This window comes from Mus caroli, chromosome 17, assembly GCF_900094665.2.
Source record: "Mus caroli chromosome 17, CAROLI_EIJ_v1.1, whole genome shotgun sequence".
In the NCBI taxonomy this organism is placed as follows: Eukaryota; Metazoa; Chordata; class Mammalia; order Rodentia; family Muridae; genus Mus; species Mus caroli.
In genome coordinates this window covers 20,393,646-20,414,320 of record NC_034586.1, presented here as the reverse complement: position 1 = coordinate 20,414,320, position 20,675 = coordinate 20,393,646, and the positions used below count along the sequence as shown (strand labels likewise).

The following is a 20,675-nucleotide window of genomic DNA, read 5'->3' as shown; positions in this document are numbered from 1 at the left end:
TCTCTGTGTAGCCCTGGCTGTCCTGGAACTCACTCTGTAGACCAGGCTGGCCTCAAACTCAGAAATCTGCCTGCCTCTGCCTCCCAAGTGCTGGGACTAAAGATGTGCGCCGCCACCACCACCCAGCCAAAACAGTGAGCTTTTATTTTATTTTATTTTATTTATATTTATTTTATTTTTTTATTTTTCCCTCTTTTTTTAATTAGCTATTTTATTTACATTTCAAATGTTTTCCCCTTTCCTGATTTCTACCCCAAAAGCCCCTATCCCCTCCCTACTCCCCCTGCTCACCAGCCCACCCACTCATGCTTCCTGGCCCTGGCAGTTCCCTATCCTGGAGCATAGAACATTCACAGGACCAAGGGCCCTCCTCCCATTGATGACCGACTAGGCCATCCTCTGCTACATATGCAACTAGAGCCATGAGTCCCACTTAAAAACCATGTGTTTTCTTTGGTTGGTGGTTTAGTCCCTGGGGCTCTGGGGGTACTGGTTAGTTCATATTGATGATCCTCTTATGGGGCTGCAGACCCCTTCAGCTCCTTGGGTTCTTTCTGTAGCTCCTTCATTGGGGACACTGTGCTCAGTCCATTTTTTTTTTTTTTAACTTTTGTTTTGTTTTGTTTTCCGAGACAGGGTTTCTCTGTCCTGGCTGTCCTGGAACTCACTCTCTAGACCAGGCTGGCCTCGAACTCAGAAATCCGCCTGCCTCTGCCTCTGCCTCTGCCTCTCAAATGCTGGGATTAAAGGCGTGCACCACCACTGCCTGGCTTAACTTTTTTTTTTTTTCTCAAATTTTGAGACGATTTTACTATATAACTCTGGCAGGCCTGAAACTTCCTATATAGATCAGGCTGATCTCAAACTTACAGAGTCCATCTGCCTCTGTCTCCTGTCTGCTGGGATTAAAGGCATGAGGCTCCATACCCACCTAAATACCTTCGTTTGAATTTGTTTTGTTTTGTTTTTTGAGACAGTTTTCTCCAGGTAGCCTTGGTTGTCCCTGAACTCACTCTGTAGACCAGGCTGGCCTCGAACTCAGAAATCCGCCTGCCTCTGCCTCCTGAGTGCGAGGATTAAAGGCTCGGTCACCACGCCCGGCTCAGAAGGTCAGAGAATTGACCACAGGGTCTGTTCTCAGCCTATGGAGTCTAGGAACCAAACTCGGGTTGCCAGGTGTGATGGTACCTTTTCCTGCTGAGTCATCTTTGCATCCCCAATAATGAGTTCTAGTGTTATAGCATCAGCTGGGCATGCAGTGCATGCCTTTATCCTTTAATCCACACCACAGGCAGGTGGATATTTGTGAGGCTAGCCTGGACTACACAGTGAGTCTGCTCCCTGTCGCCAGACAATAAAGAAAGAAACATTAAGGAAGGGTTGCAGAGCAACTATAATAGTGCAGTTTGAATTTGTGTATGAGGCTGCTATGCAGAGTGAGGTGCACCTTCTTGGCTCTTGGACCTATTGTCTTTCTTAGGAAAGACGAATGAATCTAAGTTTCTCTTTGTATTTGTGCAGTACTGTGGCTGAAACCCACGACCTTGTACATCCTAGGTCACTGTTCTGCCACTGAGCTCCACCCACAATCCACATTTGTTGTTCTCATCTCCAAGGTGTGTCCTTATTTACACTGAGTCCTGAGCACTTGCTTTGTGATGACAGTCTCCATAATCACCAGACAGGGTCCAGGATGGAGGCTGGAGGGCTTAGACCAGGGTAGACTCCATATCTCTACCCAATCACCCCTCTCCTTACCTGAACCTCTGCTCCAGCCGGTCTTAACAAGTATTTCATATTTGAAGCGGCCCCCCTTCCCACAGAATGGGATGACACGGACACGGCTAACATCCAGCTGGTCCAGCTTGCGCAGGATCATCGCCATGACCACATAGGTCACCAGGCATATGACACACGTCAGGAGGACAATGTAGTTAATGCTTGCAGATGGTTCCTGGGAAGGAGGAGTCATCAGGTACAGGTGGCTTCAGCTCACACTCTTTTAGTTTCTAAGAATGGAATCAGGAGGCCCTCTCAATATGAAAGGGCTCCAGGAGCAGGGGCACTACTCACAGGAAAGATGAACTGGACATGGCTGGGAGGCACAAAAAGGCTGGCACCAAAGGCAGTGAGGTGGCGGGTGAGGCAGACAGCCTGGCTGGGTGAGGTCTCCTCCAGGGGTACAATCCCCTCAGTTCTCCACATCATCATCTCCTCACTGAAGTACTGGCACAGGGATGTATACAGGCCCACAGACACCTCCAGTGCAGACCAGTGGAAATGGCTGGTCAGGTTCAGGTAGTAACTCCTGTCCAAGGTCCCAGTTCTACAAGGGTCAGAGCAGTGTCATGGCCAGCCTTCCTGTTCCCTGGTTCAATAAAGCCCACACACCTGTCACTAATATGGGCCAAGTTACATTCACCCTTCTGCCACCTCCTTCCCCTCTGCAAGGCCCATTTCTGTGGTTCTGGTGGGAGGCACTCACCCTGGGGCAATGAAGAAGGTGTAGAGCCTGTGGTCAGCGGCCTCCAGCACCTCCAGGCTGATCCTCCTGCTGGCCGAGCAGTTGTACTCATTGGGCTGGGACACTGAGTGCAGGTACACAGCCAGGTAGGGCTCAGGCTCCGCAGACAGATAGCGCTCTGGGGGCAACATACACAGTATCAGACAGCCACCAAAAGGCTCATCATCCTGAGGACACCCTACCGGTTGTTGCCATGGGGCTTAAGGGTCATTTAAGCAGAGGACTACAGGAAATTCCATGTGGAAGTTAACACATGCTTCTCTTTGGCCACAGGTATGTGGGTTTTATAGAACCAGGACAGCAAGAAAACTGAGTGTTAGCCAGACCCCTAGGACCAGTGACTGCATAAATACCCACTCCCCAGGGACAAGGAGGGAAGAAAGGCAGGCAGGCCGTGTGCCCACCCCTGACACCCACCATTAAGCACTGTGTAAGTGATCCTCAGATGCAGGCCAGCTTGAGGGTTACTGTTGTCTGCAGTGACCACAGCGCTGACAGAGGCCTGGGGCTGTACAATGGTAGAACCCACAGGATTGTGAGAGCTCTGGGCAGCCTGGTCTGAGTTGTTTGGCACCTTCACTGTGATGGCACGCTCTGCAGCCAACTGCTCAATAGGGATCTGGGTCCCAGTCTGTGTCTGGAATGCCATAGATGCCACTTTGGTGGAGACAGTGTAGTTGCTAATGTAGCCAAAGGGGAAGGGGTTGGAATCCACAAGGAAGATGAGCTGCACCACATCACTGAGGTTCGACAGGGCCCCACTGAAGGCCTCAGGAATGGAGAAGTGGCAGCTGGGTCCCAAGGCTTTGCCATAACACAGAAGACTGAGTGGGTCTGAGCGCTTGCCTAGGGCCACAATCTCCTCGCCTGCGAGAGTCAGAGGCTCCTCATTGAGCACTCGGGAACGCATGAGGATATACATGAGGGCCGATGAGAGGTTGTAGGCCTTGGAAGCCACCATCAGGGAGGGCGGCTCCACCCCCAGCTCCAAGGGCTGTGGGCCCTGCATGTCCAAGCTGGCCAGGTGGATGAGGTCACCTGGAACAGGCAAAGGAAGTAACGGATGTTAAGAAAAGGTGGTAAGAGCTGGAGGGGAGGCCAGAAGGTGGGAGGGGCAGCTTGTGCACCTGTGATATTGAGAATGCTGTCAGCAATGGTGGTGGGTGTCAAGGTGCCCTCAGTGGTTTCAGCTTGCAAGATGCGCATCATGCCCTCCAGCTTCTGCAGCATCTTCTTCAGGCAGGAGCGGCACATGAGCTCCCTGCTGGACACCTATAAGGAAGATCAGCGCAGTGTCTAGTTCCACCCACACATAACTGAATGGCTCTGCCTCCTCATACTGCTGGGATTCGAGGCAGCTTCCTGCCTCTAACCCTGCACTGAGCACCTGCCTGGATGCAAATCTTCTAGGCATTCCCTGCTAAGACTTCTGTGGCTCTTCCCAACCCCAGGATGCAGCCAAGTTCTTCCTGTGGCCTATATACTGATCACCCCAACTATCTGTTTCCATAGCTAAAAGTAAGGCAGATGTGTCAAGGGCCTGGATAAGTTCAAATCTACATACACTCAAGGGTATAGAAAGCCACATGCTGACAGTGACCTCTACCAAGAGTTCTCTGAATCTTTGTCCTCTGAGGACTTGACTATTGTCCTGGCCCCTATACTGATTCTGACAAAGTGCGTTTCCCATCAGTTATGGCCCACTTGTCTCACAAGTCTATAGCTTGGACTTCATAGGTCAGGAAGGCCATGTCAGGTAAGTCTAGTTAAGTGGGGCATGATGGCAGGCCTGATGAGAAGGCACACATACCTGGACTACTCTTTCCATCTGGGGATGCCCTAAAGTCATCAGAAAAGCATGTGGGCTCACACTGGGAGACAACAGAGAGGATGCAGAAAACTGGCACAGGCTGGGAAGAACACCTAGTCTCAAAGCCCTTACTCCACGCTACACGTATGTGCACTCATGCACAAAGGGCTGTGCATGGTGCAGAAGGCTGCATTCATCTGTCTTACCATGCACTGGGCTAATGCGGCAGTAATCTGCTGGATGTCATCCACAGTGTTGACCCGCAGGGAGATTAGGGTCTCCGTGATGTTCTTACGCATTTGGGCTCTCAGCTCCTGCTCAAGGCTGGGCTCTGAAACATCTGGGGCCTGCTCATACTGGAGGAGGCAGGGAACATAGGAGAACCATGAACGGAGGATGGGTCTCCCTGTGGTATCTGGGAAGGGTTCTAGAGTAGAGTAATGAGGCATGGGCAGGGATTTAAAGATCAAGGGTAATTCAGGTCACGCACAGGGCTCAGGGTATCAAGAGAGTACTGTGGGTACGGTGACCTTGGTAAGGGCTGAGGGTAGGACTTGGCATTCTAAGACATTAGGGAACTTCACTGGTTTGACCCCAATCATGGAGCACATGTGCAGGATTCTTTTCAGTCCGTATGCACTGACCTCATTGAGCACAGTAATGAGGGCTAAAGAGTACTCGATGACATGCTGAGGGTCAGCCTGCTTCAGGAGCCCAGGCAGCACACTGGCAGTCAGGCTGTGCAGCCAGGGTACAAGGTCTGCAGGATTTCCACTGGGTTCTGGTAGGACAATGGTCAGAGACCTAGAGAGTGGAAGTAGACTGTAAGCAGTTGGTGGTCAGCTTGTGTTCCCTCCCCAGGGTTAAGCTCACCTGTTGAGTGCAACAACAGCAGCACCCAGCTGGTCTTGTACAACCACAGCTAGGCTCACCACAAAAAGGGGCTGGAATCCAGGAGGCAGGACAGCCCCATAGGTGGAGAGACTACCCTTATAGATGCAGAAATTCTCACAGTAGCTCTGACGACAGCGCTTCAGCAACAGAGCATATACCAGTGGGGCTCCACCATCTTCTGCATCACGCCAACCTATGGACAATAGCGTCAGTACAGAGTCCAGGTCCAAAGGAGCATCTCCAGGTAATCTACACTAACCTGTGCACTCGAAGTGAACCTTAGTGGTGAGGCCACGCACAGAATCCAATGGGAATAGGCGGCAGGAGCCTCCAAGTGGGGGGCGGTTGGGTGAGAGGCGGATTGAGGCACAGCCCTCTTCTTCCCCTGAGTGGCCCAGCACAGTGAGTGTGAAGATGTAGCCCTCCCCATCATGCAGTGCACCTGGCCGCACTACCAGATTCATGCCGGTGCTACCCGTGGATGTCGTCGTCTCGTTCAGCACCAGAGTCTTATTGCTGAAAGTGCGAGCGGCCCAACACTGTATGATGGAAGCATGGAGGACATGGTGAGAGTGCTGTTCTGGATGCTTCCCCAGGACACTTGTCATCTAACAATGGCTACTCACCCCTTGCTTGTAGCCCCTGCTGCAGTTGTGGCAGTGACCCTCCAAGTACACATAGGAACTTCGGCTCACTTCATACACTGCTTGTGCCTTGCAGGACACACACTCAAGGGACACAATGGGGACTCGTCCACTTCGGATCAGCACCTGGAAGGGACAAGCATGTCACAGGGAGGCTCCACACTCTGCGTATGCTGGGAAAGCTTCCTGGACCAGGTCACTCCCATTTGGCGCAAATTCCAGGTTGTGCCTCTGGGCTGGAGTGAAGTAAGTGAGCTAACTAGCTAAATCCAGAAGGGCATGTGAGTGGATCAGCCCAGGGCCTTGCTGACCTGGCAGTAGGAGCCATGGGCACCACTGATGGAAACAAAACATCCAGGAAGTCAAGGTTAGTTGTTTTTGACATAGCTCTGTCCCAGAGATGCTGGCTGACTTGAGTGTGCCCTGGAACAGCTCAGTCAGGCAGGACCTACTGAGTGTCCTCTTCCTACCTGAGAAGGCTTAGTGCTGGGGAAGGCAATCCCCCTCCAAGGCATCAGGACCGCCCAGCCCCCCTCCACACACACTGGCAGGCCTCATCAGCCTGCAGGAGAAGTGGTCCTTATCCTTATGAAAGGTCCAGGGAAGAAGTATGACAGCAAGAATGGCTCACTGCCCCCCAGAGGCAAGGCCATGTTATGTGGATAGGTGCTGCTGCCTAGGTAGGCAAGGGCCTTGCTTTCTCATCACTTGCCTTTCATGCTGGTAGCATAAAGTTCATTTTTCGAAAAGCAGGGTGCTTGTATGACTTAAGATTTTGTTTTGGTTTTCAGACACAGGTTATCATTGTGTTGGTGAGATTAGAACTCCCAGTCTTCCTGCCTCCACTCTCAAAGTGCTGGGATGACACAAGTGGCACCAGGCTAACCTGTCCTCTCAAATTTCACACTACTAAGCTGCTGTGTCCTGGATTTTCAGATAGAAGCAATGCTGAGTTTGATCATTTATCAAGAGAACTCAGAGCCCCAGGGGATTTTACAGCTAGGACTGAAAATCACCAGGTTGGAACTGTACTGTTCTTGCATGAGGACATACTGGAGGGTGGGGGTGCGACTCACTGTCTGGTTGGTGGCTTCTTCCTTCCGACCTGCTTTCCACACTATGAGATTGAAGGTATATTCTACACCAGCTTCTAGGCGTTCCAGGGGGATGGTGACCACACTGCTCCCACGGGGCCCAAAGTTTAGCACACAGCCACCTGTCTCACTCTGTGACAGCAAATAAGGAAATGGGGCACAAGATTGTTAACCATCCTTAAGGCAGAGCCTGGCTTAGAAAACCTTTTTTATGCTAGGCCTAAGACCCACCCCAGGAATAACCCAAGTGCTAAGCACTTAATAGACATGAAACATGAAATAGAAGAGTCAGGGAGGACCTGTTACCCTAAGTCCCCATGGCTGACCTGTGTTGAAGCCACGCAGGCCCAATGGAAGTTGAGCGGTGTCTGATCACCATCCTCCAAATTAGGGTCATAGGACTTGCTCCCATCCAGCACCAGGTCCTGCGTGTCTGACCATACCCGGTATGAGCCACCTTCAATGATGGGTACCAGACGCTCAGCAGCCACTGTCACATTGGCCTGGATGCTCCGTGCCAATGGTGTGTCCCCAAATGAAACCACAAACACAAAGCAGTAGTGGCCCACAGGTAGTGCCAGCCGTGGCACCACAAGCTGGGGCCGGCTCACATCCACACCAGGCAGAACCATTTGAGCCATACGTCCTGGCCGTTGGCAGCTGACAGTACGATATATCTCCCACCGATACTCAGTCTGGTAGGAGACACAGTTGCGTAGATCAACATGGGCCTCCAGGTAGTTGCGCTGGGAACGCCGCATCAGCACCTGCAGAGGCAGCGCTACCTCCACTTCAGGCTCCCTACAGGCCAGCACCTGGACAGTCACTGTGGCCTGTGCCACAAAAAAACTCACTAGGTTTGTAGCATTCACCTCTACATGGTAGTCCCCAGGACGCAGGTAGTAGTGGTCAGCCCAGAATTCCTCTGTTTTTTGTACTGGAGTCCCATCCCCAAAGTCCCAGTGGTAGGTTACACGCCGTGGACTGGGGCTTGTAGCAGCCTCAAACCTGGCTGAGCGGTTGGTAAAGCAGCGGCCACTCTGAAGTGTTACATACTGGATGATATCCTGGACTTCCACCATGAGCGTGAGGTTCACACCACCCAGTTCATTAAAGGCACGCACATGGATCTCCAGTAACCCTGCAGCCACAGGCGTGTAGGTGACATCACGGCCAGATAAAATAACCAATGAGTCACCCTGGACCTTTTGCAAGGAGAAATACCAGGCATAGGCAACTCGGGAACCTCGCTGCACCCGGGCTGTGAAGTTCTTCTCAGTGCCTGTGGCCATGCCTGGCTCACAGCAGTTGGGTACCTGCAGCCCAACAACAGCCTCCAGCACTAGGATGCGAACCTGTGCCTGGGCATGACTCACGTGGTTCTCAGCCTGTACATTCACCAGATGGTCTCCAACCCGAAAGAAGCTGTGGGAGAAGTGGGGGCTAGGGAGCACTTCAGGGACAGACCCACCAACCTGAAGTCGGAAAGTAAGAGCAGAGCCAGCTGCCAGCAGGATTTCAAAGTGGACTGGCTGCCCAGGTGCCACCACCTTGCTGCTGGCCCACAGCATCAGGTTCACAATGGGTTCCTCTACTGTGAGGTTGTACATGGCTGAGACCCAACTGACTGCATTGGAAGCATTGAGCTGCAGAGAGAAGTTGCCAGCTGTGGAGAAACGCACAGCAATGTACTGGCTGTCCTTACTCCCATCTGGCAAGGTCCAGCACCAAGCCACATTGGTACCTTCAGCCAGCTGACCCCAGAAGGGTAGAGTGGAGCCAGCTGCCACAAAGATGCTATCTGGCTCACTGGTTCTGATGCTCAGGCCACCTACAGGCACCTGTATGGCCACTTCAACTGTGGCATTGACTGAGCCCAACTGGTTCTCAGCTGTGACTCTGACCAAGTGCAGGCCAGGTGTAGTAAAGGTATGGGTGGTAGATGGCATGGAGGTCTTCCAACTCAGTCCTTCCTCCAGGTACCAAGTGTAAACAACACCACTGCCACCAGCCAATTCAGCACAAAGAGTGAGACTCATGTTGACAGCAGCTGGATTAGGGGATGCAGATAGGATTAGACTCTCCACAGGTTCCACAAAGTCTATAGTACGGTTGGCTGCGGCACTGCCCAACATGTTAGTGGCCCTAAGATGGACATAGTAGGTGCTAGCTTTGAGTGCAGTGAGAGAAAAGCACTTGCCACTGCCAAAGAGAGTGACGAGGCTGCCCTCCTGCTGGGCTGTCCAGCTGTAGGAGATGTTGGTGCCATCCCTAACTGCAGCTTGCAGCTGCAGTGTGTAGTTGGTAGGGAAGCAGCAGCCGTTATCACCCCCCACCACCTGCAGCCCCTCAATGAACTGGAGAACATAGATGAAGATGCTGTCTTGGGCAGAACCCACCTCATTCTCAGCTGTGACAATAATATTGAAGGTGCCCACAGAGCGGAAGGTGTAGGAAATAGTGGGTCCGCCTGGAATGGGTGTGCATCTGTCACAGAGCACCCAGGAGTAATGCACATCACTCCCTACCTCCAACAAGGTACTAAAGCTCACACTGCCATTCAGGGGCACCACTGTGCGGCTGGCATTGATGGTGAGGCCCCGCACACGCTGCTTTACGGTGATGTTGAGTTGGGCCTCACTATGGCTCACCTCATTCCAGCCAGACACCCTGACAGTGAAATCACCGGTGCTGCTGTAGATATGGGTGACCTCAGGGCCCTCACGCTGGCTGCCATCTCCCAGTTCCCACAGGTAGGTGGCAGGGCTCCCACTGCCCATGGCTGACAACAGGTAAGGCTGCTGCAGCTCTAACACACGGGAGCCATTGATCCTGATGCCAGAGACTAACACGGGCTCCTGGACCTCCACAAAAGCTGAGTCATTGGTAGAAGAGATGTTGTTGGACACAGTGACTATCACCAAGTAGGAGCCTGGTTCTCGGTAGATAAATGCCACTTCAGAGCTCCCAGTTTGGGTGTGGGTAGTGTCTTCAGTGCCAAAGTCCCAGGTATATCGGTACGGAAATGGGGGCCAAGAATAGGCAACCAGCCGGGCTTCATCCCCCAGCTTCACAAACTGCCTCTCAGGCTGCAAGGTGATGTTACGTATCTCAGGTTCCACACAGATGCTGGTAAAATAATGTGCCTTGTTCACATGGCTTGACAAAACCAATGCCAGTGGGAATATGCCACTCCGAGTGAAGTTGTGTGTCACTGATGGATGCCCATGGACAGTCACATTGGAGGAGCCATCTCCAAAAGTCCAATCAAAGAGGTAATGGACAGGGTCCCCAGTGACATGGGCCATAAGCTGGGCACTAGGCTGTGTGGGGATGCAGGTAGAGGGCTCTATGCGTAATACCTCCAGGACAAATACTTGCACATGCAGGCTCTGGGACAAGTGGCCAGCAGGGCTGGCTGCTTCTATTGTCACTGTGAAGTTCTGGGCCCGCAGGTATACATGTTGTACTGTAGCCTCAGGGCCTGTGAATACTGTGCCATCTCCCATGTCAAATGTCCATGTAATGTTGTCACCTGACTCCACAGAAGCACTGACTACCATGGGGGCTCCCTGCTCCACAGATGGGCTCAAATACACAGTCAGGCCATGCAACTCCTGGAAGACACGGATGTCTGCATGTGCTGTCACACTGCTCACTGTGTTGTTAACCTCCAAGGTGATTCTGTAAGTGCCCGTCATGCTGTAGGTGTGGTTGAGTACTGGCTGGCTCTGTATTAGGACAGGTGAGCCATCCCCAAAGTCCCACGTATATAGGACACCATCAGTTGAGGGCAGCGGATATAGGGAAAAGGTGATGGGTTGGCCGGCCACCAGGACGTTGCTGCTCATGCCAATAGCCACATTGGGGAGAACAGTGCGCACACTTACTGTCACCTGCTGCGTCAGATTCTCATAGGTATTGGACACAAGGACGGTCAAGTTGTACTCACCTGTGGAGACAGGCCCAAGTGGGACTTCCTACTCACAGAACCCCACCAAGCACCTGTTACTGCATGGACACAGTGTTCACACCCAGGCATATATGGGCAGAGCACCTAGGAGTCCATAACGAGCAAGAAGATGGATAGGACCATTTCTAAGCACAACTGCACAAAGGTGAACATGGAAGCGAATACCAACACAAGCATGAGTGAGAATGTAGCATGAGTATCACGCGCCAAGTGGAGCTGGCGTGGAGCTGCTATGGTGTGCAGCATCAGGCGGTTTTACAATTAAACAATGACTCCACCTTACTCTCCCTAAGGAAATTTTAAACTGAGGCCTCAGGGACCCTGCCAACCCCCAACCCTCGAGGTGTGGGTGCCCCTCCTTTATCCCAGTAAGGGCCTTACTCCACCAACCCAAGCTGGATCAAAGAGGGAACAATATGGGCGGCCATACTCAAAGGTAGGCTGTCCAAGCTCAGGACCTGAAAGGCAATGGCCCCACCCCTCACCTGGGGTAGTGTAAATATGCGTGGTATTGTGTTCCACCAGCACCTGGGCCACTGTGGGGTCTGGAATCTGGAAAGACTCGTCGTATGGAGGCTTGAACTGGCGGAGTACCTGCTCCCCATCCCCAAAGTTCCACCTGCCAGGGTAGCAGATAGTGAGCAAGCAAGCAGACAGGGCACCCCTGGTTCTGAGTGAATCTCTATAATCACTCTTTCCTGGGTCATGGCTTCAGGTACTATATTGGCTCTACTATACCAAGAACTCCAGGCCCCCACATGGTCCTACCCACTAGTATTCTCAATAGAGGGGAAATTGAAGCCCTAAACCAGGGTTCCAGGGAAAATGCTAGGGGCAGAAATAAGAACCTGATGCCACCCCCAGCCCAGGCCCTGTTCAGCTAGGCCCAGAAGCACTCACAGGAAGGCCACCTCCACAGCTGAATCCACCAGCACACCACCTGTCAGTGCCAGTGTGGCATTGGGGGGTAACACAGTCGGTACTGCAGATACCCACAGCCCATGCATCTTGTTCATCCGCTCCACAGTGACATTGTAGTTCACGGTGATGTTGCTCACATGGTTAGAGGCTGTCAGCTGAGGAGACAGGCATCAGTGGGTATGGCCCAGAGGCAGCAAGGACAGATCAATGGGTGAAAGGCCTCGAGCCCTGACTCAGCAGCCTCCCCACACTCACCCACAGCTGCAGCAGGGTCCTCAGGGGCAAAGCAAAGCAGAACAGAAGGCAAAAGTGAGCACCCAGATATCCCAGGACCCCATGCCACCCTGCACAGGCCCCTGCCTACCGAGAGCTTGAAGACAGCAGCAGTCTGGTATATTACATTGAAGACAGTGTTGTGGAAAGTCAGGGACTGCTTATCATCAATGGTCCACCGGAAGGCTACATCCGAGCCAGCCTCTACCATGGGGCTGTACCGCTAGGGAAAGGACATGACATTGGCCAAAGCTATGATTTTGTTCCAGCCTAAAGCTGACTCTGCTCCTGGTCCCATCTGTCCCCCTCAGACTTACTGAAGAATTTCGTGTGTGGTGCAGGGTAGCCAAGGGGGTCTACCAGCTGAACCCTGACTGCAAGGCACCCAGGTAAAGGAGAGCAAGGAAGTACTAGAGATCATGTTGGCTTAGAAGCTATATAGTATAAGGCCAAGCTTGGGTACTGAGAGCCAGTGTCAAGGTCACCTCTCTAACCTACAGTCAAGTGGTCTTGATTATACCTTGACCTCTCCCTCAATCCCTGCATCTGTGAAGTGGACCTAGCATCAGCAACACAGTCACCCTGACCAGCCAGTCCTCATAAGTTTCCTTCTCAGTGGATAATCTTTTGGGAAAACATTTGAATCTCAATGGACCTCAATCTCGGAGGTTGACCCAGGTCAGTGCAGAACAGGTATATCCACAGGGGAAGCCATCGTATACAACTGGACAAGTCATGAGAGATGGACAGAAATGGCCCTTAAGTGAATGACTGCTGGTGCTAGAGTGGGCATGCCCAAGATGAGGACAATGCCATCCCCTTAGGGCACTAAAGCAGATCGCTAGATCTTGACGTTTCAGATCCCATTTCAACAGGCACATGCATCAGCTACAAGAACCACAGAGGGCCCAGAAACACATGGGGTCTCGTGGAGGCTCAGGGAAGGGTGGGGGCAAATGTGGTGAAGTGCTTCCTAAAATCTGAAGAGTAGAAACATCTGAGTCTTTAGAACAGATGTTCTAACTGTGACCTTCAGTAGCTTACGCATTGTTAAATGGGGCTCAGGTGTACTCACAACAAAAGAACCTGTCTACCTTGCATGAGTCCCTAGGTTCCATAGCCAGCACTAAGGAGAGATATAATCACTAAGTAGGCAAGGGCTCCCCAACAGGTCCCACTGGAAATCCTATAATAGGTGCTATCATCCCTAGAAAACATCTGAAGGTCATCCCTCCTCAATGGGGAGGAGGCTTCCTGTTTTTACCATTTAGAGGGCTGGGTTGTAGGACACACTTACCACCAGGATGCCCTGTAGCACTCGGGCCTCAGGGCTTGGCACAGCACGGAGGCCACAGATGGGCTCCTCAGCTGTCACTCTCAGGCTGAGGTTGGCCTGGCTGGCTCCATTTTGCGCCACAATCTCCACTGTGTGATCCCCCTCCTTGAGCCTGGGCAACATCAACACTGAGAACAGGGTGCCATTGGCCTCTTCCGTGCAATCTTGCTTGAGAAAATCCACCTCAGGAGGGCAGGCATCCTCGAAGGGAGCACTAATATTGCCCCCAAACCACTGAGCTGTGGCAGTGGCATTAGCACCAGAATCTACCTGAAGCACCAAGACTGAGCCGTTGGTTGGCACATAGATGTGGCCATCAAGGGGGATGGGATGAATGACTCTCAGACCAGCTATTGGAGAGACCACACTGAAGCTGCAGGACAGGTTTTGTCTGAATATGCTGTTGCCCACTGTAGCCCGGACCTCATAGTGCCCAGGATGCTGTAGTCCAGGGTTAGGCCCAAGGCCCAGCAGTGGTGTAAGCCGCTCTGTGACCAAAAGCAGCTGTAGGGAGCAGACAGGGCCAGCCCAAGCTTCTTCCAGATGGACAGGCAGGTTGGTCATCCAATCTGAGGCATTGGTTGAAAGGTACAGGGCTTGGCCAGGGCAGCTGGAAGCCAGGGGACACTGTAGGAGGGTACCTGGGCCAGCATCATGCTGTAAGCCAATGAGGTCACCAGGGAGCACAGGAGCATCCTGGCTGTGGAGGGTGACCTATAGAAGAGAGAGGCAGTGTTGTATCACATTCCCATAATAAAGACTAGAAGGACAACTGAGACAGAGAGGCAGAGTACCCATATCAGGCCTCAGCACTGAAAATGGTGCTTCGTGGAGTCCCTGCCTCAAGGCACTCACGGCTGAGTCAAACAGGACATTGTAATACAGGGGACATGCACAAGGAAGATAGAGTAAGAGTGACTGCCAGAGGTGGAAAGAACTTTTGCAGGGACATAAGGCTAGAAAGCAGGTAGCTGCTCCAGGTGAGAGTACAAGTTCCCCTTAGAAGACAGAGGCCCTGAGAAGGAGATGAGACTGGGCACTGGTGCAGGATGCAGGCAAGAGCATGAGGGCAAGGCTATTGAGCATATAAAGAAGCCTGTAAGGTATCTAGTTGAGAGACCACCATCTTGGGTAGATAGGGGGAAGTAGCCTCAAGAACAGGTCAGAGACACATACCAGGACACATACCAAGTACTGTGTGGGAGGCCCTGCAGGCACAGAAAAAAAGAACTCCTTCCATAGTGTGTAGCTGGCCCTAGGGAGTCCCAGCCTTGACACAGACCCATTGATGCAGACATGAGAGTTACACGAAGCATCAAAAGGTATGCAGACATTGGCTCCTGGACACCAGAGTTCCTCAGGCACACACTTGGGGGCCGGCTCAGTCCTGTTGTCAGGCTCACTGCTGCCTTCTGGAACCGCTGCTGGGAAAGGAAGGATGTCATGAGCCTGATTCACTAACAAGCTACTATCAGGGATGCTCCACTTACCCACTATAAAACCAAACCTTGATAAGCAGTTCCCCAGTCTCCATCATCACTACCCTGCCTCTAGATCATGCCCAATCAGGTACCACCCAATCTATCTTTGGGACAAGGGAACAGGAGTTGGCAACTGCAACTCTGCAGAACCTGCCATCATTCTGCCCTGAGGCTGGAGTCAGAAGGCACGAGAAAATTCAGACAACCCACTAAGTGTCCACTTCCTTTCCCTTTCAGAGCCCCACCTGCTCCTCCTGAGGGCCGGTACACCTGCAGCCGCAGCTGGGCAGGCTCTTCAAGCTTCTGGGTCGAAAACTCTGCTGCAGTGAGAAAGGCTTCCTGGCTAGGGCTCAGGCCAGGGAACACCATGACCTGGAGGAGATGAGACAGCCTCAGCTCAAAAGATCTACAGTGTAAAGATAGCCCTCTCAAGGCTAAACCTCATTTCATGTCACTTGGGAAGAAAAACCAAATCAAAGTCATCTGTGAACAACAGGAAGCCTGAGGCAGGAAGATCATGAGTTCAAGGCTTGCTTAGGCTATACAACAAGACTTTGTGTGAAAAAAAATAAAAATTTATCTGAGCAAAGGTTCAGGAGAAGCAGAAATTTTCAGATAACAGAACTAGATGCTTTTCATTTCTTCACTCATAAATATTTTTCTAACTGTCACACTGGGCACACTAACAATTTTAACAACTTCTAACAAAACCAACTTGAGGGGTTTTGGGGTTTTTTTTAGGGTTAAGGTGCTAGGAACTGAACCCAGATACTGAACCCTATCCCCAGTTCCCACTTTGATTATTAGCAACAGAGCAGTAATGTTGCAAAGGGTTCTAGAACACAGAAAGGCTGGCCTACCTCCACAGGTCGCAGGGGACCCTGGACAGTTTCTTGCTGTGCCAATGGATGCAGGGGTCCAGACAGGCCTCCACCAGACACTCCCATGACAAAGTTCTCAGTATCCCACACAGGCCCTAGGGGTGGTAAGTATGCAGTGAGGTTCCAGGGCCAGGTAGAGGTGACATTCAAGTTGGGGAAACATTCAAGTTGGAGCTGGACTTAGGACTAAGCCACCTAGCAAAACCATCTGGCCCCCTCTCATCTTGTTTCCTCTGTCCTTATTTCTTCTGGTTTTGTCCCAACCCAGACACAAGAGCAAACATTCATGGTCAATACTGAGCTTAGAAGACAAGCACAGAGAAGGATGGCTTCTGCCACACAGCAGTCCATACCTCCAGGCCGCAGCTCGCAGACATAACTATGTGGTGCTGAACACAGGTCTGTGTTGCATTGCCCAGCAGGCCCCAACCGCACACAATGCTCTGCTGTGGCTGGGTGTGGCTCCCCAGGCAGCCAGTTCTGGCAGCTTTCCAGGCTGAAGGCCTCACCCCGGGGATCCAGGCCTTCTGTCCCCTCCACAGATGAGAAGCCGATCCACACATCCAGGCTCCTATGGCCAGATTCAAGGGACGGCCAAGCCATCAGGGGGCAGCTCTGCTTGACCTCTGAGGACATACTCTTCATAATACCCTGGTCAATGGGCCATATCAGCCCCATTTTTGAAGGGGTAAAACAGCCTCAGGAACATTACCCAGCAAGGACCACAAACCCAGGCTCATAGTCACATCCATCCAGAATCGTGTCTATGGAGCCAGCTCTTCTTGGGGACCCAGCTCAGATTTGGCCAAGGATCATGGGCCACCACCACACCTGAAGGGAAACTCTGAGGACTGCAGAAGAGGACCGAGACTGCATCTATGCATTGCTGCATAGTACTATCAACACTGGAAGGCCCCTCCAGAGGCAAAATCTACAGGTTCACAGCCAAACTTAGGCACAGGTACATACCCAGGAACATAGATGCACAAAGGTACACGCTTGGGTGTGGGCACAAACCTAGACACACACCCTGGGAGGGAGACATAATGGAGCCCTGGTTCCATGTAGGGCACTATCACCCATCAACTGGATAATTCTGGAGCAGGCAGGTCTTAACCACTCTGGACCTCTATTTCCCCTTTCCAACCACACAGGCAATGTAAAGAATGTGATTAACCACTCACAAGACAGGAATTCCAATTCCACCCAGGGAGCAATCACCCAAGAGAGCTGGAGTATAGCCTTGCAACCCACCCAGACACAGGACTGTAGGGCCCAAGAATATGTTCCCACAAGCCTGGGCAGGGCACAGGAGCCTGAAAAGCTTTCCACAGATGGGAGAGCATGTGGCATTGGGAGGGGAGGTACTCAGGGGATGGGGTGGGGGGTGAGCACAGAGGTAGGAGGAGGAGAAAATACAATCAACAGTGACCAAGAACTAGTCCTGTCAGCAGAACCCAGGGCCCTCCCCTACAGAGACAGGAAAGTCTGGGGGCCAGGACCCAGCTCTACCTTTGACACTTCCCAGAAATGGTTAGAGAAGCTGCCCCTACCTACATCTGCCTTTACATACACAGAGCTGGCAGCAAAGGCCACCTGTGGGGCAGTACACAAAAGCCCAGCTGCCCAGCTTTCCTCCTGAGCCTCTTACAGGCTTCAGGGCTTTGGCCACACCCAGAATTCTGAGCAACCCCCACCCATTTTGCCCTTTCCAGCATAGGTGTACCTGGTAACCTTGGAGACTAGGAAGTGCTGGATGGCAGGACTGTCCACCATAGCCAAGGCAGCTCCAGCCCAAGTCCGACATTGCTCCTGTGCTTGCAGCCAGGGTGCCTTCTCTGCCACCAGGCGGTAGCAGTGCCCATTGCCAGGGAAGATCTCTGTGTCCAAGGGGCAGAGTGGGTGGACCACTAGAGATGGTAAGCAATGAACAAGACATCAGGGTATGCATGAGGCTGGGTGCCAGGCCCCGCCCTACCACCCAGGTTACAAGAGGAAGCAGGAGGGGTGAACCAGGGTAGGCACCTTGGGCAGGCTCTTTATCCAAAGCCAGGATGCTATAGGTGACCTCAAGGGCTGAGCCTCCACGATGCCGTATGCCAAGTTCAAGGCTCTCGTTACTGTGCACAAAGGATGGGCACACAAGCTCCAGGACAGTAGGTGTCGCTTCTACTTGCACCTCTGTCTCCAGCAGAGCTGAGCCAGCGCCCAAGGCCAGCACAACTGTCACGTGATAGCTCCCAGGTAGCACATAGAAGTGGGTGGCAGCAGGGCTAGCCATGCCCACCTCAGGTGAGCCATCTCCAAAGTTCCAGCGTGTTGAGCTAATGGGCAGAGCGGAAGAAATATGGAAGTCTGCTGGCTGGCCAGAGGCCAGGGGTCCACGGGGTCCCACCAGGGTAGCCCCTGGGGAGGCAGGAAAGGTGTGCTGGAGCAAGGTGGGGCCCCCACAGGCAGAGTTGAGGGACAGTGAGATGCTGGAACACCAGGATGAGCAGGCTGCAGAAGAGTTAGAGGCCTGGCCTGTCCCACAGAGGCATTGATTCTGTTCTGAGAGGGCCGCAAGGCCCTCACCAGCTGAGAAGCAGAAGGCACTGCAGGCCTCAGTCTCCAGTGGTCCCTCATGGGCAAAGTAGAAGGGTACTGCTGCCACGGCACCTGAGCTGTTGTCAGGGAGGCAGGCGACATATTCCTCACCTGGGAACAGAGAGAGACACTGGTCCCAGGGACTTACTTTCTTCTGGCTGCATCGTGTTCCCTTACCAACCCTCTTTAAAATCCATGTCAGAGCTGCCACCCCCAAAGATGCCTTCTAGACCCTATCTAGCCACTATCTTCCCATGTATGCCTTTCCCTGGGCCTCATCTGCAACCAAGTCTGTGGCTCCACTCTCCCTGGGTACTGCCCAATAAGAAAAAATGTCATCCCTGTCCTATAGCCCCACACCCACTGCACTCACCACAGGCATTGTCCAATAAGGGGATACTGAGGAGAGGTTGGCCGGCCAGTGGAATGGGCCCCCTGCACGTGGTTGCCTCAGACTGTACCACATGCACCTGATGTTCCTTTGCCCAGCGTGGCAGCCACGCCAGACCACAGTTGCACTCAAATGGGTTCCCACTCAGGTTTCTGCAGGGGAGGGGCAGGTGTGGGGCACCAGGCCAGCAGGGGTGCAGTTCAGCTTCCCACTACCCACAGCTCTCAAAACTGGGAGGGGCTAGGGAACAGGGCAAGATGACAGAGGAGGTGATGGGGACAGGAGTCCAATCACTGAGACCCACTAAAAACAAAGAAACTTACATTTCACTTAAATTAAATAAATTAGCAAAAACGCCTTCTTCTAATGTAGAAATCCTATTGTTGCTTAAGTCCCTGCAAGAAAGAAAGATGGGGCAAGGTGTAACCTTCTGATGACAGGTAGCTCTTCCTGCTTGCCCTGAGTAGCCTTTAGTGTGACGGGCATATCATGAGGAAGGGGATACTCACAGCTCCACCAGTGCTGAAAGGTTCACCAGGAGCCCAATGTCCAGCGTCTGAAGTAGGTTGTGGGACAGGTCTCTGAGGAATAAGTGATAGTCAGGATACGAGCTCTGGGCTAGTTGAGGGCATATCTGGTTCTCACCAGGAGCTTCCCAGCATCTAAAACTATGGCTCCTCGACCCACGAGCCCCACCCCTATTCTCAGTCCCCAAGAGGGCTTTTCTTGCTGGTCTGTGTAGGTCTGTGTATTGGGGCACAGCCTGGCCAGCAGCAGCAAAAGTTCTAGTGGGAGCTCAGAATGACCAAAGTGTTACAGATCTCTAAGGGAAAGTAGAGCAAGGCAGTCTGCTCTTCTGTGACCTCTGCTGCTGCCCTTCAGCGGCAGGCATTGAGACAAAGCGGGCAGCTAGGGGCCAAGGTCAGGGCCACCAAGCAGGAAGTGGTTGTGGTCAAGTTCACACACATTTTCTCATGAAAGATGTGAGAAATAATTAATCTGGAGAAACTGCAGTAGAAGAGCCAAGGACCTCAGAATCTGCAAACACCTCAGTCCTGTACTGAGGACCATTACAGTAGGGCCACACAAAATAACTGACCTGAGGACCTTCTGTGACCTCCACAGCCCTTCTCCAAAAGAAGAGCCTTGGGCTGCCTCCAGTACAATAGAAGGGTCCCACGCAATCAAGGACTGGCTCCTTATACTTTTTAATGTAAGATTCAAGGTTTACCAGGGCTGGAGAAACTAGCTGCTAGTAGAGGATCCTCAAGTGTTCACAAAATGCAATAGGGGCACTAAGATGAGATGTCTAAGGAAGAGCCCTGCTGGATAACCCCATACCACAGTGCTGGTGATGACATACAACAAATCTCTCCAAACAAACCATCACAAACCCTTAATTCAGGATGTGGGAGATGGCTCAGCATTGTTAAAGCACTTGCCTCAGAAGCAAGAGGACTGAAGTTTACATCTCCAGAACCCTCATAAATTCTGGCTGGTGAGACTCGCCATACTGGCGAGCTCTGGGTTTGATTGAGAGACCTTGCCTCAGAGAAAGATGGAAGAATGACCAAGGAAGATTCCCAACATCCACCTCAGGATCTCCTACACCCGTCTGTATACACACGCAAACATACACAAGCATACCAACCTGTCTGTATACACACACAAACATACACAGGCATACCAACCCCTCTGTATACACACGCAAACATACACAGGCATACCAACCCATCTGTATACACACGCAAACATACACAAGCATACCAACCCATCTGTATACACACGCAAACATACACAAGCATACCAACCCCTCTGTATACACCCGCAAACATACACAAGCATACCAACCCCTCTGTATACACAC

The 20,675-nt window shown here is 52.2% G+C and overlaps 1 protein-coding gene across 6 annotated transcripts in view; it reads right to left on the bottom strand.

The window, feature by feature from the left end:
- Pkd1 (polycystin 1, transient receptor potential channel interacting) overlaps positions 1-20,675 on the bottom strand; it is a 49,410-nt gene that overhangs the window by 13,329 nt on the left and 15,406 nt on the right. For 4 of the 6 annotated variants that reach the window (XM_021150069.2, XM_029471412.1, XM_029471414.1 and 1 more), the window contains exons 2-26: positions 19,318-19,389; positions 19,132-19,203; positions 18,791-18,960; positions 17,857-18,528; positions 17,558-17,741; positions 16,185-16,402; positions 15,811-15,926; positions 15,196-15,322; positions 14,658-14,893; positions 13,431-14,183; positions 12,225-12,356; positions 11,840-12,015; positions 11,425-11,558; positions 7,293-10,918; positions 6,949-7,098; positions 5,855-5,998; positions 5,488-5,767; positions 5,208-5,421; positions 4,979-5,138; positions 4,541-4,690; positions 3,652-3,796; positions 2,942-3,562; positions 2,486-2,642; positions 2,074-2,326; positions 1,759-1,954 (exon numbers count right to left, since the gene is read on the bottom strand). In XM_021150069.2, the coding sequence (XP_021005728.1) occupies positions 1,759-1,954; positions 2,074-2,326; positions 2,486-2,642; positions 2,942-3,562; positions 3,652-3,796; positions 4,541-4,690; positions 4,979-5,138; positions 5,208-5,421; positions 5,488-5,767; positions 5,855-5,998; positions 6,949-7,098; positions 7,293-10,918; positions 11,425-11,558; positions 11,840-12,015; positions 12,225-12,356; positions 13,431-14,183; positions 14,658-14,893; positions 15,196-15,322; positions 15,811-15,926; positions 16,185-16,402; positions 17,558-17,741; positions 17,857-18,528; positions 18,791-18,960; positions 19,132-19,203; positions 19,318-19,389 (9,158 nt within the window). The remainder of the gene's footprint in view (positions 1-1,758; positions 1,955-2,073; positions 2,327-2,485; positions 2,643-2,941; positions 3,563-3,651; positions 3,797-4,540; positions 4,691-4,978; positions 5,139-5,207; positions 5,422-5,487; positions 5,768-5,854; positions 5,999-6,948; positions 7,099-7,292; positions 10,919-11,424; positions 11,559-11,839; positions 12,016-12,224; positions 12,357-13,430; positions 14,184-14,657; positions 14,894-15,195; positions 15,323-15,810; positions 15,927-16,184; positions 16,403-17,557; positions 17,742-17,856; positions 18,529-18,790; positions 18,961-19,131; positions 19,204-19,317; positions 19,390-20,675) is intronic. The other 2 variants (XM_021150070.2, XM_029471413.1) reach the window with 1 other exon arrangement.